Genomic DNA, 15000 nt, shown 5'->3' with positions numbered 1-15000 from the left:
ACAATGCTACTATGATGACAACATGTTGCTACGACAGTATGTTACTATGACAACATACTAATACACTACTCGTTGCATTTTATTATTTTACTTGAAATATGCTTTATTCAAGTCATGATTCTTCCCTTTTTTTTTTCAATTTTTAAAAATGCATGTACGATAAATGGGGATAAATAAGTTAGTTTCCTTTTTTGACATTATATTATGTGCAAATTTATCTACTAAACATGATTAGCATTAAAAATTCTATTTTATTAAAAATCGAGGAATATATTACTAGCAAATAACCGAATTATTATTTTGTTAAATAAGTATTTATAAAAAAAAATTGTACTTTAGTACATGATAAAAGAAATTAGCTATTATATACAAATATGTTGAAATGTTAATTTTCAAAAGATAAAAAGAAAAAAGAGAGAGAATTGTTATTGTGGTGGCTTTCTACTACATAAATTATCTCCACCATGATGAAGATGTATTTGTTCTTTCACTGGTTGTATATCAACAGCAACTACATTATCTTCATAAACTGTGTGTTGGTGTTGTTCATCATCGTCATTTAAACTCTGAGGCGTGGCTGGTGTAGCCTTTTCAATATCTTGATCAGCGTTATTATTCTTATTACTAGGTACTTCCTCTTGCTGTTTCTTTAGGATAGGTGCTGATTTAACAAAAAGAGATAACATGAATCCAACGCCAGCCATAGCAGTCATTACATACCAAATCAACTTTAAGCCTTCCAAGTAGCAGTCTAACACATTATCCAAGTATTCAGTAGGACAGCCAGCTCTAACATATTCTGAAGAAGCAAGAATTTTTTCTACAATATCTTGAGGAACATATTGAGGAAGACTCTTAGAGAGTGTAGAATTAAGAATGGTCGATGACACGGCAACACCTAAGGCTCCACCAAGGATACGACTAAAATTACCAAGACCAGTAACGACAGCAATATCTTTGGGTGGTACAGATGCCTGAAGTGCAATGATAGCAGATGAGAACATACATCCAAGACCAATACCTCCAAGAATAGTAAACCCGTAAACGTTAGAAAATGAACTAGTTAAATCAAGTAGAGAAAGTAAACCTACACTTATTGTAAGAAATGCCATACCAATTGAAGGTCTATTCAAAAAGAAAAAAAAATAGATTGAACGCGTTATTAGCTATAATAATAATAATAATAATAATAATAATAATAATAATAATAATAATAATAATAATAATAATAATAATAATAAACAACTGCTTACAATGGTCTGAAAATACCAGTTTTAGAAATAAAAAGACCAGATAATGTAGAGAAAGTAGCACAAAGCAATTGCATTGGAATTAAACGAATACCAGACCACATGGCTGAATCACCACGAATCACTTGGAAATAAATAGGCAGATAATAAACCATACTAAAGAAGGACATACCGAAAAACCAATTTGTACTTAGAATAGCAGCTACAGAACGAATCTTGAATAAACGTGGTGGCATTAAAGGCTCAACTACTTTGGTTTCAACAAAAACCAAGGCACCAATAAATACACCGGTCAAAACTAATGGTACAATGACAGCAGCAGATTTCCAAGGAAATGTTTGGCCACCAAAATTCATGGCTAACAAGAAAAGGGTCGAGAAAAGAAGGACAAGGGCTGTACCCAAATAGTCAATTCTTTTTAACTTTTGCATGAAATCACCTTTTGGAATAGGTAAATGTAGGAAAATAAGAAGAATAATTACTGCAACACCTCCAATTGGTAAACTATATAATAAATATTAGATATCCTGTTGTATTGTAATAAGTTGTTGTTGTTAAAAAGAGAGAAAAAAAAAGACATACTTGATATAAAAGTTCCAACGCCATGTTACATAATCAGTAAATGTTCCCTGTAAAGAAAAAAAAAAAAGTCAAGTTAGAGATCTGTTACAAAATATAAGTAGCTTTTAATTTTATAATAGTTAGGAAAGTTACTTACTCCGATTAAAGGACCAAAAACGCTAGATAATGCAAAAACAGCATTTACGACACTAGGATATAAAATAAAAATTAGTTGTCGTTTTTTTTTTTAACACAAATAAAAGAGAAGGGGTTTTTCTTTGTTTTTAGGGGAATATTTTACCCTTGAAAAGCGCCTCTTTTCTCTAGTGGAACTAAATCGGAGATAATAATAAAAACCTATTTTATTACATAAGGCATACATTTAGTAAAAAATAAAGTTAAAAATATAAATAAGATTCATTTATACCATTGAGAAGATACCGGCACCACCGATACCAGCAATTGCTCTACAAACAATTAACATAATCATTGACTATTTTTCAGAGAATAATATTAAAAAATAAATAAATAAATTAGTATTGTTTTGTGTGTATGTTATAAAAAAGAAAGAAAAAAAAATTGTGTTTTTTCTCAGCTTACTTTAGCAACTCCACAAAGTAATGAGCCTAATAGGAACATAAAAATACCAAATAGTAAAATTAGTTTCCTACCAAAAATATCTGAAAATTTGGAGAATAATGGTTCTGTATGCAAATAAATAAAAGATCAGAAGATATCTCAATATATAATTCGATTTTCATCTTACGGAAAGCATCGAATGTAAGAATATACGCTGTAGCAACCCAAGCAACAATATCCATTTTATTGAAGTCAGATCCTATACGTGGTAAAGCAGTTGATACAATTGTACTGCAAAATACATAATATTACAGATCAATTTAATTTTATGATTTCAATTGACTTTTTTTTTTAATGTATTGATTTACCTATCAAGAGCAGCTAAAAATAAAGCAATTTGAAGACCAATAAATGTTAAAAATAAGCTATCTCTCCAACTCTTTGACTTTTTTAAATCATCTGTTGACTGTTGCTTTAAATTATCATGATCTTCGGGGAATTGAACTTCATCTTTTTTAGAATTCTCACTATAAATTATACTGTTTAGTGTGGAAGCTGCAGAGGCTTCATTTTCCTCATAATTATTAGGCACTTCTTCCTTTTGTGGCATATTATTTGAAAAGGGGAGAAGAAAACAAGGAAGAAAAATAAAAATAAAAAAAATGAATCTGTCAATTTTTTTTTTTTTCAGTTTAGTTTCAGAAAAATTTTATTACAAGTTTAATTCCGTATAGTCGGATTTATTTGTTTGTTCCCTCTTTTTATGTGCAATAAAAGAAAGTTCGATTGTGGATATAGTATTTAATAATTTTATCTATTTTTATCCATAAAAAAAAAGAAGGATTGTATACAAAGCTAAAGTGTTTTTACCAAAAAAAAAAAAAAAAAAAAAAAAAAAAAAAAAAAAAAACATAGAAGAAGGTGTTATTAATTTTTACGATTGGACGCTTTAGAGACTTTTCTTTTAAAAAAAAAGAAAAGGAGTCTTATTTTTATTTCTAAGGAAATGACTAAAATAATCAAGACATAAGTCTTCTTCATATTATTAAGTCAATTTTGAATACAACAATATTATAGATGAAATATTAGATTTGCCCGAATCAAGCTAGAAATGTAATATAAATGATTTAAAAAAAAATAGCAGTAGACAAAATAATAATGGTAATAAGGAATAAATAAAACAGAGTAAAGACACTATGATGTCCGAATTGGAGAATATAATGAGATCTTTTCCCACTTCCTCCCCCCAGATATTCAAGGAAAGTGATTTTACCGAAGAATGACTGATGAATTAGTCTGAAACAAACATCTTTGTACGAGTTGAGTTGAATCATTCTTTCTCTAATATAGAAATGATTTAAATACTACGTAGTTAATAATGCTCTTATTTCTATCATCTGCATAACATTAAAATCCTTTTATCATCCTTAAAGGCTAGAATATTTTGTTTTTATGTATTTTAATTGTTTATATTATGTAATTTAAAACAAGCATTATTACACAACAAAGATCTTCATTACAATAAATATATTATAAATGTGTCACACATAACAAAAAAAAAAAAAAAAAAAAAAAAAAAAAAAAAAACTGATTTCTAATTAACTGATTTACTAAAACCTGAGTTATCATTTCTCATATTGTTGAATAAACATCTTTCCTACTTTAGATATATATCAAGAAAGCAGCTCATTATTGGATTTAAATATTTTCCTCGGGCAATATTGTAAATAATGAAAGGAGAATCAATAATAAAGACATTAACACTATTTTCAGTTATTATTGGGACACTCTCAGGGGTTTTTATTTTTATTTTATGAGAGTACCTCTAAAATGAATTCAATTATCTACAAAGATGGAAATGGTAGAATGTTCAACGAAGAAGGAGATGAAATTATAATCTTGAAGATGGATGTTGATGAAGTTAATTATTCATTGGACAATGTTACCAATTTCGGTCAGTATTTAGATTGTAAATCACCTGAAAAACCCGTGAAGTTGGAAAAAGATGATCTGAATGAGCGCAAAGATGAAATTATATTTAAAGAAATAGAGAAAGAGACTCGTAAGACTTACAGAAAATATAAAAAGAAGAATATGGAATACTTTTTCTTTTTTTTTTTTTAATTCATGAAAAGCAAATGTCAATTCGTGGTGCTGCGGCAAAAATCAAAGTTCCTAGCAGTACTGCTTATTAATTTGGTATAAAAAAAGGGGTTCAGAGTTTAAATAATGATGGTGAAATTCAAGCAAGGAAGAATGGTAGTGGCAGACCATTGATATTGAATGATATCCATAAAGAGTTTCTTATTAGTTTGATTGTTGAGAAGTCTGATTCTGTTTTAAATGAAATGCTGGAAGGATTAACCAACCAATTTAAAGATCTTGAGATATCAAAGAACCTCCTTATATAATTATGTCACTAAAAAGTATAGGGTCACTCTAAAGAGGGCTCACTTTCATTCTGTAGAAAGAAATAGCCCTGAAATAATCGAGGAGAGATATCAATGGGTTAAAGACTAGTAAGAAACTGATCTGGATTATGAAAACAACTACGTATTTATAGACGAGATTGCTTTTCATATAACTATGAAACGTTCTGTTGCATGATCGAAAAGGGAGAGCGTGCGGTAGTTGTTATCCCAAAATCAAAAGCTAGGACCCTAACTATTACCGGGACTAATTCACCTTAGGGTGTCGTGTATGTGAAAGTGAAAAGTATCCAAGTTATAGCCGCATAAAAAGAAAAAGAAAAGTAACAGGTAACAACTGGGGAGCTAGTGCAAAAGGGAAAAGTGGTACTAGTTACTGGACATTACTTTAATTTTATAGCTAATACATTATATATCATGGATAAACATGAGTAATTTAAGGGTCATTACATAATAATGGATAATGCATCTATTCATAAGCACTCAGGTATAAGAAATTATATTGAAACTCATGGGTATGGTTATGTTTATTTATGCCCTCCCTTTTTATTATCCTGAAGTAAGCTTAAGAGAGAAGCTCTTTTAGAGGAAGAAACATTAACTTGACGAGTTCGTAACTCTTGAAATAGCATACTTATAAGTGATTTAAAAGGTATTTGTAAATACTCTGCAGCAAAGTTTACTGATTATTTGGAGCATAAATCTATTTAATAAAAGAAAACATTTTCGCACATTTGAGGCATCAAAATTTTGCATTAAATTTTTTTATTTTTTTTTTTTATTTTTTTTTAAAAAACACCGAAATAAAATAAAATTTAACTATAATTGTATATGAATTAAACGGCTAAGGACTATTGTGTATATCGATTATAATATTGTTATTACAGAAGATATAGGTGAGCTATATAACAGATAGAATAGAAAGGCTTAAGTTTAAGAATAATGAACATTTACTACGACTATCCTTTTAAACAAAACAGTTTATTTTTGATAGTTATTAGTAAGGTTTTAATGAATATTCCTGTTGGTCATATTTCCCTTTTGGATTTTAAGTTCTAGATTTCTAAGCACACCTTCCAAAAATTGGTAATGACGCTATTTTTTATAATTTACATATTATTGCTTTTCCTGCCAAAATTAAGTATATTTGTATATATTAAAGTTAAGGTTAAACAGATAAAATTTATCCATGCAGATAATGCTAAATATAATAAACTCTACAAATAGAAAAATCCTTCATTTTATTTAATAAACCCCTTTCTGTTACACTTCAAACTTTAGTGTTCATAGAAATCCTACTGTTGAATTTAGAAAGGGGCAATGTAATTAAGATAAATACATTTATAGCTTTTATTTCCAACTAACCACTTGGCTTGATTGGCCTTGTAAAGAAAAGTATCTATAAAAAACTAAAATAAATAAAAAAAAAATTAGTTTGTCATATTCACTTATAATATCAATAGTGCTTTTTGATATGTTCCTAGTAGCATTCTGTCCAAATCCTAATTAGATAATTTATGTAACTTTTTTAAATCATCTAACGTAAGCCATTCTTTCTTTTCTTTTTTCTTTTTTTTTTTTTTTTTTTTTTGTTAGATTATTATAATTTAAAGAATATAACTGAATATAATAAGTTTGAATTAAAGCTTTCATTTCTTAAGATTGTTAATTATAATTAATTCATCATAGCGAACACATTTTGTTGCTTAACTTGATATTATTTTTTCGGTTCTTAAAGTTCATAAAGGTCAGGTGTAATGAAAAGCTTATGAATATATTACCAAGTAGTAGTGGTAATATATATGAATATATAAAAAGGGAAAAGTACTACAGTAAAACACTGTATTGATAAGTGTTAATGATCTGAGTCTGAGCGGACAGAAAATTTTTAGCCAAGCACTTATCATGACCTATTAAATTTTTTTTTTATAAAAATAGATAACGATGATGCATTTATTGCTGTTGTTGCTGCTTGTAGCTATTGTGCGCATACTATAATTTATAAATGCCGATATTTTAATTTTATTAATTTCATATAATCATTATCTCTCTCTCTCTCTCTCTCTCCTTTTTTTCTTCTTCTTCTTTTTTTTCCTTCTATTTTAACGTTAAATGAATAGTATGTTTGATTGTCACTGGCAAAATTGTAGCAGAATATATTCAGATCCTGAACAGCTTTATAATCACTTAACTAATGATCATGTTGGTAGAAAATCAACTGGTAATTTATGTTTAACTTGTCATTGGGATGATTGTAAAGTATCTGTTATCAAAAGAGATCATATTACTAGTCACCTTCGAGTTCATGTGCCGTTAAAGCCTTATCATTGCAATGTAAGGAAAACAAAAAAAAATAAAATGAAATAAAATAAAATGAAATAAAATAAAATGAAATAAAATAAATGTAATCTATGTAGACTAATATATTCATATAAAAGTATTGTGATAAATCTTTTAAACGTCCTCAAGATTTAAAAAAGCATGAAAGAATTCACAGCGAGAAAGCAAGTACAAGTCAGTATGTAACATCATCAAATTACTCTAAAATATCTTTATCACCGAATGCTACAGTCCTTAGTCATACACCCATATCTCCTCCTCATAGCACCATAACTACATCAACTTATTCTGAAGGTAATAAATAAATAAATAAATAAATAAAGTACTAACTCCATTTAAATACTTGTGTTCATTAGATGATCATACTCAACCTGGTTCAAGTAATAATACAGTATTATCTCCTTCATCAGATTATTATGATAGCTTTAGTAGCTCTATTCAACAAGAACCTTCAACACCATGCTTGCCATCCAATTACTTATCATCATCAGGCAATGTTATGAACACTATCATGTTTGCTGATGAGTCATGTAACCAAATGAGAACTGACTATAACGCAGGTAAGAAGGAGTTGTATAGTAAGCATGATGGATAACTCATTTTTGTTTGATTATAAGATATGATGAATAACCTTGATATGCTTCAATATCTTGTTGATAATGGTTCTATCAATCAAGATTCATTTAATATGGATACTGAAGAGCAATTAAATAAATTCAATCTTTGGTTATCTCAAATTACTAAAAACATTCCAGATCAGTCTATGTATGAATATAGCCATATGCAACAACAGCCTATTTCTACAGCAACAAATTATACTAATATGTTACTACAATTTGATTCAAACACTATTTTACCTAATAATAATGATTTATTATATCCTATCACGACTACTAACAATCAACAAGAGGACATGTATGTAAGATCCTATCCTATAAATCAACAACCTACTATTCCAACACAAACCTTCCCGACACCACCGCCCCCTGAAAAACTATATAGTGATAATTTAAATCAATTAAATAACTACTATCCTCATATGAATGGCTTAAGGCAACATTATGCAATTGTACCTGACATTATTCCTAATCAAAATCTATTTACTCCAGATCTTCAAAGGAATCAAAACTTATTTAGCTCGAGGGAAAACATAAAATATAAAAAGACTAGTGATAATAGTAGTCTAAATAAGGGTACTTGTGCCTTACACGATGAATCGATAAAGAAGCAGTCACCTGCCAAGAAATCACCTATCAATAATAATATCTTGGATCTCTTAGTTAGTGATATGACAGATTTAACTATTCTTGAAGGAGAAAAAGAAAAGAGGAAAAAGGAAAAGACACTTTATCCTACTACTCGGATTGACTCAAAGGATAATAGTAAACAACAAAGACATCGCATTTTATTACAACAACTAAGTCAATGGATAAATGAAAACTATGCTAAAAAACAACGAAATACAACTTCTTTTGCATCATCATCATCATCAACAACAACGTCATCTGTTCAAGTACAATAAAGAGGCTTTTATTCATTATTAATAAATTTTTCATTTCATTCTATATTTATATAAAAAGGAAAGAAAGTATTGTTTGTTTAATTGTAGCCACCATAAAGAATATGGCTTAATATCTTCATATTATTATTATTAAAGTTGTTGAATGTTTCTAATGATAATTGTTGCTAACATAAAAGGAGGCTCATAAGCAAAATGAATATCATTCAGTAATACATTTACAAAATTACTGTCATTATGTATCGTGGCACTTTCTTGAATATTAGTAGTTAGTAGTAGTAGTTAGTAGTAGTAGTAGTAGTAGTAGTAGTAGTAGTAGTAGTAGTAGTAGTAGTAGTAGTAGTAGTAGTAGTAGCTACTACTTGTTGAGAGAAATAAGATGTTTGTTGATCATGACTCTTTGTATAAGGTCCTAGTAAATGCTCAATTAACTCACCCGCAGTTATCTGCCTTTCACAATTCATATAAAATCCAGCATCTTTATGCTGTGATAATACCAAGTTCATTTTAATATGATTATTACCATCATTGTTGTTTGCACCACTAGGAAGAATTTCTCGAAATCAATTTTCCTGTTGACTATTTGATCGTTTTTTATCTCTTTTACCCATATTTATATAATGCATCTTTTTATAATGTCTTTTAAGATTAGATTGTATTGTAAAAGTACTATTACAAATTTTCCACCATGTTAAAATGTGTATATACATATATAAATATATATTTTTATACATATATACTATATAATATTACTATTCGCATCGAAAAGGTTTTTGACAAGTATGTTTACTGAAATAAGCTTGAAGAGCACTTGTGTGTTTAAATAAGTGTGAACATAGATGACATATAAATGCTCTACTACTATGAATAGGATATTGTGTTCCGCTTTCTTTTGTTTTAATAGCTATTGCCCCTTTATCATATTGCTGCTGTTGTTGTTGAAGAACAACACGAGTAGATAAAGGTGTCGAAGAAAAAGCCGAGGAGAAGGTTATTATTTATCAATACAGGGAGTAATAGATTGAATACTTGACCTTTTAGGTTCAATAGTAACTTTCATTTTTTTTTGTTATATTCGGATAAAAAATAAAAAAGATTTCAGTACTTGCAAAATATATAACTTTTCTATTAACAATGAGCATAGAATAAAATAATATAATAATAAAAAAAGAGGTTTTAAAATGACATATAAAGAAACTGAAATGACTAATTTATAACGGTTCAAGTCTATTATTTCCTATTACTTGTGCTTCATGTATGAAAAAAAAAAAAGGACAGTCGCGTGCCACAACGGATTTCCTTTTTTCCTTTCAAACTGAAATGTTCCTTTTCCCTCCCCCACAATTTTCAATGGACATCTCCGACTATTTAAAATCTTCGTGTGAAAAGTATTTATGAATAAGGTTATCTTTATTTTTGTTTTTTTCATTCATCATGACATATCAAAGGCTCGTTACTAATTTATTTACTTTCAAAAGAAAGGTAACAAAAATAAATAAATTAAATACATAAAAATAACATTTTCTCTACTATGTATATACACTGCACTAGTTCGCTACACATGCTGTCATAAAAGAGGTAAAGTTTATTATTATTCCAATACAATTAGATTCCCCTTCCTAATATCCACCCCACCCATATAACATTCAAGCCTCCTGTTCTGGTTAAGAATAATTTCACATCTCGAAAATTAATCTTAAATAAACCACGTCGATTAAATGCGGTTGATCTGGAAATGGTAGATATAATCTATCCTCATCTAAAGGTAATGAAATGATACTTATTTGACAAGTTCAGTCTATTGACAATGCATATCATAGATGTGGGAAGAATCATACAAAGTCAAAAATATTATTATCAATGGTAAAGGTAGAGCCTTCTGTGCTGGTGGTGATGTAAAAGGTATATATATATATATTTATATATAATATCTACTTTAAGTCAATACATGATGTAATAAAAACTGGCTTTTTCTCTCTCTTTCTCTCTCTCCTCAATTATTATGGTTGATACATTATCTAGATGTTATTGAAATGGTAAAAGATCCAAGCAAACACGAAAGGCTGGCTCATCAAATAGATACAGAATATAATATGATTCATTTTATGGGCACTATGAAAACACCCTATATAGCAATTATGGATGGAATTACAAGTAATATAAAGGCCTTTTATGTGAATCTTTTGTTTTTTCTTTCTTCTTCTTCCTTTACTAATCATATTTGTATGTCTATTTTTTTCAAAAAAAAAAAAAAAAAAAAAAAGTGGGTGCAGGTGGTGGAATAGTATGCCCTGCCCCTTTTAGAATTGCTACAGAAAATACACAATTTGCTATGCCTGAAACATCTATCGGCTTATTCTGTGATGTAGGCGCTAGTTTCTTTTTGTCTCGATTAGATGGTTATTTAGGCACTTATATGGGACTAACAAGTAGGGTTGTAAAAGCAGAAGATGCATTGTAATGTATTGAAATAGAGCTCTCTGTTTAAATCCCTTTTCTTTAGATTAATCTATCTATGTATTTCTATATAGGTTTGCTGGTATTGCTACTCATTTTGTTCCCTCTGAAAGACTTGAGGCTTTAGAAGCTCAACTTGCAAAATTAGATAACAAATATGATCATGAAGCCGTTCATCGTACGATAGAAGCATTTGCAGTCAACAAGGATCATGTACCCGAGACTTATACCTTACACGGTGAACATCAGCATATCATAAATCAATGTTTTAAATACGAAACTGTAGAAGAAATCATCAGGGCTTTAAAAGAGAATGGATCTAAATTTGCTATAGACACAATAGATACCATCTTGAAAAGGTCTCCTACAAGTGTCAAGGTAACATTAGAACATCTTTGTCGAGGATCCAAACTATCTTGGATGAATTGTCTTCGAATGGAGTTACAGTTATGGCAAACTGTACCTGTAAGTTATATATATATATATATATAATATGTTTTTTATTTACTTATTAATTCTAAAAAAAAAAAAAAAAAAATGAGATAGTTTGCTCATGATTTTGTCGAAGGTGTTACCTCTCATGTTATCCATAAAAGAGCTCCAAAATGGAATCCTCCTCGACTAGAGGATTTGGATCTTGAAGAAGATATCAGAATCAAATTTTTCTATGCTAACACGAAGCGACGTTTATTTTTTAGCAATCAAGAAGATTATGACTTACATCCTTATAGAAGATTTGCATTACCTTCTGAAAAAGAGATATTACAGACTAAAGATTTACAAAATTTAAAAACTGTTCAAGAAACAGTTGAATGGTTTGAAAAGGATAGAAATGGAAAGTTTGGTGTTAAACAAAAAGTGGAAGATGTTTTAAATAGAGCAGTGAATTAGAATATGTATATACATATACACATATATAAAAGTATATTTATTATGTAAAATTAAAAACTTAATATTATGGTTTATTCCTTATTTAACAGTCGCGCTTCATGTTGTAATTGAGCAACCTGAATAATGTGTTTACAAAAGCTAGGATTATAAGGAAATATTTTATCAAATCCATAATTTCCTTTAGAAGCTTGAACTGGAACTATAGATAAAGATAAAATGGTTAAATCATATAAATTTCTCTCTCTCTCTTTAATATATTATTGAATTACTTACTCATCCATAAGAAAGGATTTGATCCCATTACAGAACACCAGTTTTTAAAATACCCAATGTCATATATTTTATTGTTAGCTTGAATTTGAACAACTTCAAAATTATTTCCTGTTTGGTCAAAATCAGCTCGTACAAAAATGAAACGATCAGCTATATGTTCAATGCTTGTTTGATTTGTTAAAATATAATATAAATGAACTAGAGTGAAGCCTAAGAGCGTTATTCCAAAGAGAAATCCCCTTATATGTTAATATTATTAGTATATATATATAAAAGGTTCTTTATTAGTTTACTTACAATGCTGTTAATATATACCAATGTAAATTGATATTTGTTAAATGAAGACCTTGAACACCATGAAATAAAGGAATCCATTCTTTATACCAAATCATTAAAATGATGTTTTTCCATACATGATAAATACAAGATAAATATAATTTATAAAGCTCCCAACAAAACTTTAACGTCATTATGTCTTTCTTATATTCTGTCCGAATAGCATATACTATCTTGGGAATTATATCAAATTCTATCCATAAACAGTAGCACGCAACATAAAACACAAATAAAAAAAAGTATTTGTAGTTGCTATCATCGACACAGCCATTGATCCTACATTGTAAAATGTCATGAAAATTATTAACTATGAAAGGAAAAAGAAAATTAAACCAGTACAAAAATATACCATATGCAGTGGCTACCATCATAATAACATCATTGTTGAGGTGAGATAATTTTAACTAAAATAAACAAATACATATACAACATACTTACTGATCCATTTTAGGTACACAGCGATGACATTCTCTGCAGTGATGCATTCGTTCAGGTCTTTTTGAATTACATTTTTGACAGTATAATGGTTCACCTTCTTCTCCTGTCAAAGATAATGCAATAACTCGGGGCTCAGAATAAATAGTAGAAGGTACATAATAGAGTCTTGGAAATTGATATCTTTCTTCTAGAGTCAACTTATCATTATTCAATGGTAATTGACATGCTGGTTTAAGCATAATAGTAAGATAGCAAATCCAGCTCAATATGCATAAAGTCAGTGCAACAACTAAAATAAATAAATAAATATGATAATGTCATGCATTGTTATCCCATATTTACTCGAATTTGTATCCATGCACCAACTTGTCTGATTCATTAAACAATGCACTTTTTTATATACATATATATAAATATACATACATACATGTATAGATCGATTGATGGTCATTAAATGTCGAGATTAATTCATTACTTTATGTTCAATTGTGAAGATTGAAGGAAATGTTCTATAATGGGTTATATATTACCTTGTCGAATATTAAAAATATACTGATAACATGAATAAGTTAAAAGTGTAAACACTAGGATAGGCATAAAAATGCCTAAAAAAGAGTAACGCTTCATATACAAAGTTAATAAATATAAAGGTCGTAATTACTATGATTAAAAAGAAAAAAAAAAAAAAAGTCTGTTTCTCACAAAAATAGATGTGCTTAATTTAGTATATTAAAAGAGAGAATCTAATCAGCAATTTTTTTTTTCTTCATCTTTGTTAATATCAAGCTAAACTACATCTTGATGATGAGCCCTAATAATTTAATGTTGTAATAAAGATAGTAAAACAAAATAAGACTATATTTAATTAATTTATTTATTTTTTCTATTTTCCTCTTAAACTGACATTTTCATATCAAGTTTACTATGAGGATGATAATTTTCAAGTTCAAAATCTTCATATTTGAAATCATCAATATTGCTCACTTTACGCTTGATTTTTAATGTAGGGAAAGGTCTAGGTTCCCGTTGAATTTGTTGCTTGAGAGCATCTAAATGGTCTACATAAACATGCGTGTCACCCATTGTATGAATAAATTCTCCAGGCTCTAAATCAGTAACGTGTGCTATCATACGAGTTAATAAAGCATAAGAGGCAATATTAAAGGGTACGCCTAATCCCATATCACATGATCTTTGATACATGACACACGAAAGCTTTGCCTTGCCACCATCTGCAGGTGGATTTGAGACATAAAATTGACAAAACGCATGACAAGGTGGTAAGGCCATAATAGGAATATCAGCAGGATTCCAGGCACTCAAAATAATACGACGATCCGTTGGATTATTTTTAATTTTATCTATCACTTCTTGTAGCTGATCGACACCTTGTCCTTTATAATCAGTGTCACAATCTACATATTTTGCACCAAAATGTCGCCATTGAAAACCATATACAGGTCCAAGATCACCTTCTCGTCGATGACTCAAACCAATCTTGTCCAAATATTCTCGTGAGCCATTACCATCCCAGATTTTAATGTTACGTTCACTTAAATGTTTTGAATTAGTATCGCCTCGAATGAACCAAAGTAATTCTTCGAGAACTCCCCTGAAAAAGACTCGTTTGGTGGTTAAAAGGGGGAATATATCGTCTTTTAAGGAAAAACGAAGTTGAGGTGGAGCAAAGATAGCCAAAGTGCCTGTACCGGTACGATCAGCACGATGCTCACCTTCATTCATAATGCGTTTAATTAAATCAAGATATTGATGTTCTTCATGTTGGATGGTCATTTTAAAGGGTGATAACAGAAAAAAAAAAAAAAAATATACAGAGGGAAATTTTATCGCGTATATAAAAATTATAATTATTCTTTGTTGTTCCCCCCCTTTTTTTTTTTTGTTACCGTACGTTGCGATTTTTGGT

General features: G+C 29.1%; 5 protein-coding genes across 5 annotated transcripts; 2 read left to right on the top strand and 3 right to left on the bottom strand.

Annotated features, from left to right (window-relative positions):
* Window positions 1–425: 425 nt before the first annotated feature.
* On the bottom strand, window positions 426–3000 carry BX663DRAFT_427630 (major facilitator superfamily domain-containing protein; the record flags this gene model as incomplete). The annotated part of the gene is made up of 9 exons (XM_051522632.1): window positions 426–1125; window positions 1254–1754; window positions 1833–1879; window positions 1969–2020; window positions 2113–2168; window positions 2239–2304; window positions 2412–2515; window positions 2578–2681; window positions 2759–3000. 9 exons carry the CDS (start codon window positions 2998–3000, stop codon window positions 426–428), a joined length of 1872 nt encoding a protein of 623 aa, XP_051386613.1.
* Window positions 3001–6833: 3833 nt separating this feature from the next.
* On the top strand, window positions 6834–8685 carry BX663DRAFT_497139 (uncharacterized protein). The gene is made up of 4 exons (XM_051525868.1): window positions 6834–7153; window positions 7258–7453; window positions 7516–7719; window positions 7777–8685. Exons 1-4 carry the CDS (start codon window positions 6932–6934, stop codon window positions 8679–8681), a joined length of 1527 nt encoding a protein of 508 aa, XP_051386612.1. The 5' UTR covers window positions 6834–6931; the 3' UTR covers window positions 8682–8685.
* A 1813-nt stretch (window positions 8686–10498) lies between these two features.
* On the top strand, window positions 10499–12026 carry BX663DRAFT_529281 (ClpP/crotonase-like domain-containing protein; the record flags this gene model as incomplete). The annotated part of the gene is made up of 5 exons (XM_051530231.1): window positions 10499–10580; window positions 10701–10832; window positions 10943–11135; window positions 11210–11600; window positions 11682–12026. 5 exons carry the CDS (start codon window positions 10499–10501, stop codon window positions 12024–12026), a joined length of 1143 nt encoding a protein of 380 aa, XP_051386611.1.
* A 71-nt stretch (window positions 12027–12097) lies between these two features.
* BX663DRAFT_483335 (DHHC palmitoyltransferase-domain-containing protein) lies at window positions 12098–13312 on the bottom strand (the record flags this gene model as incomplete). Its single annotated transcript, XM_051524486.1, has 4 exons — window positions 12098–12225; window positions 12300–12538; window positions 12597–12911; window positions 13074–13312. The coding sequence occupies 4 exons, from the start codon at window positions 13310–13312 to the stop codon at window positions 12098–12100; spliced, it is 921 nt and encodes a 306-aa protein (XP_051386610.1).
* Window positions 13313–13644: 332 nt separating this feature from the next.
* On the bottom strand, window positions 13645–14928 carry BX663DRAFT_497127 (thymidylate synthase). The gene is made up of 2 exons (XM_051525867.1): window positions 13776–14928; window positions 13645–13694 (listed from the first exon to the last, which is right to left on the bottom strand). The coding sequence occupies exon 1, from the start codon at window positions 14865–14867 to the stop codon at window positions 13968–13970; it is 900 nt and encodes a 299-aa protein (XP_051386609.1). The 5' UTR covers window positions 14868–14928; the 3' UTR covers window positions 13645–13694; window positions 13776–13967.
* Window positions 14929–15000: the final 72 nt, after the last annotated feature.

Source organism: Cokeromyces recurvatus (assembly GCF_025118155.1).
Source record: "Cokeromyces recurvatus strain NRRL 2243 chromosome Unknown BX663scaffold_3, whole genome shotgun sequence".
NCBI classification, from domain to species: Eukaryota; Fungi; Mucoromycota; class Mucoromycetes; order Mucorales; family Mucoraceae; genus Cokeromyces; species Cokeromyces recurvatus.
This window is presented reverse-complemented; position numbering and strand designations above follow the sequence as displayed.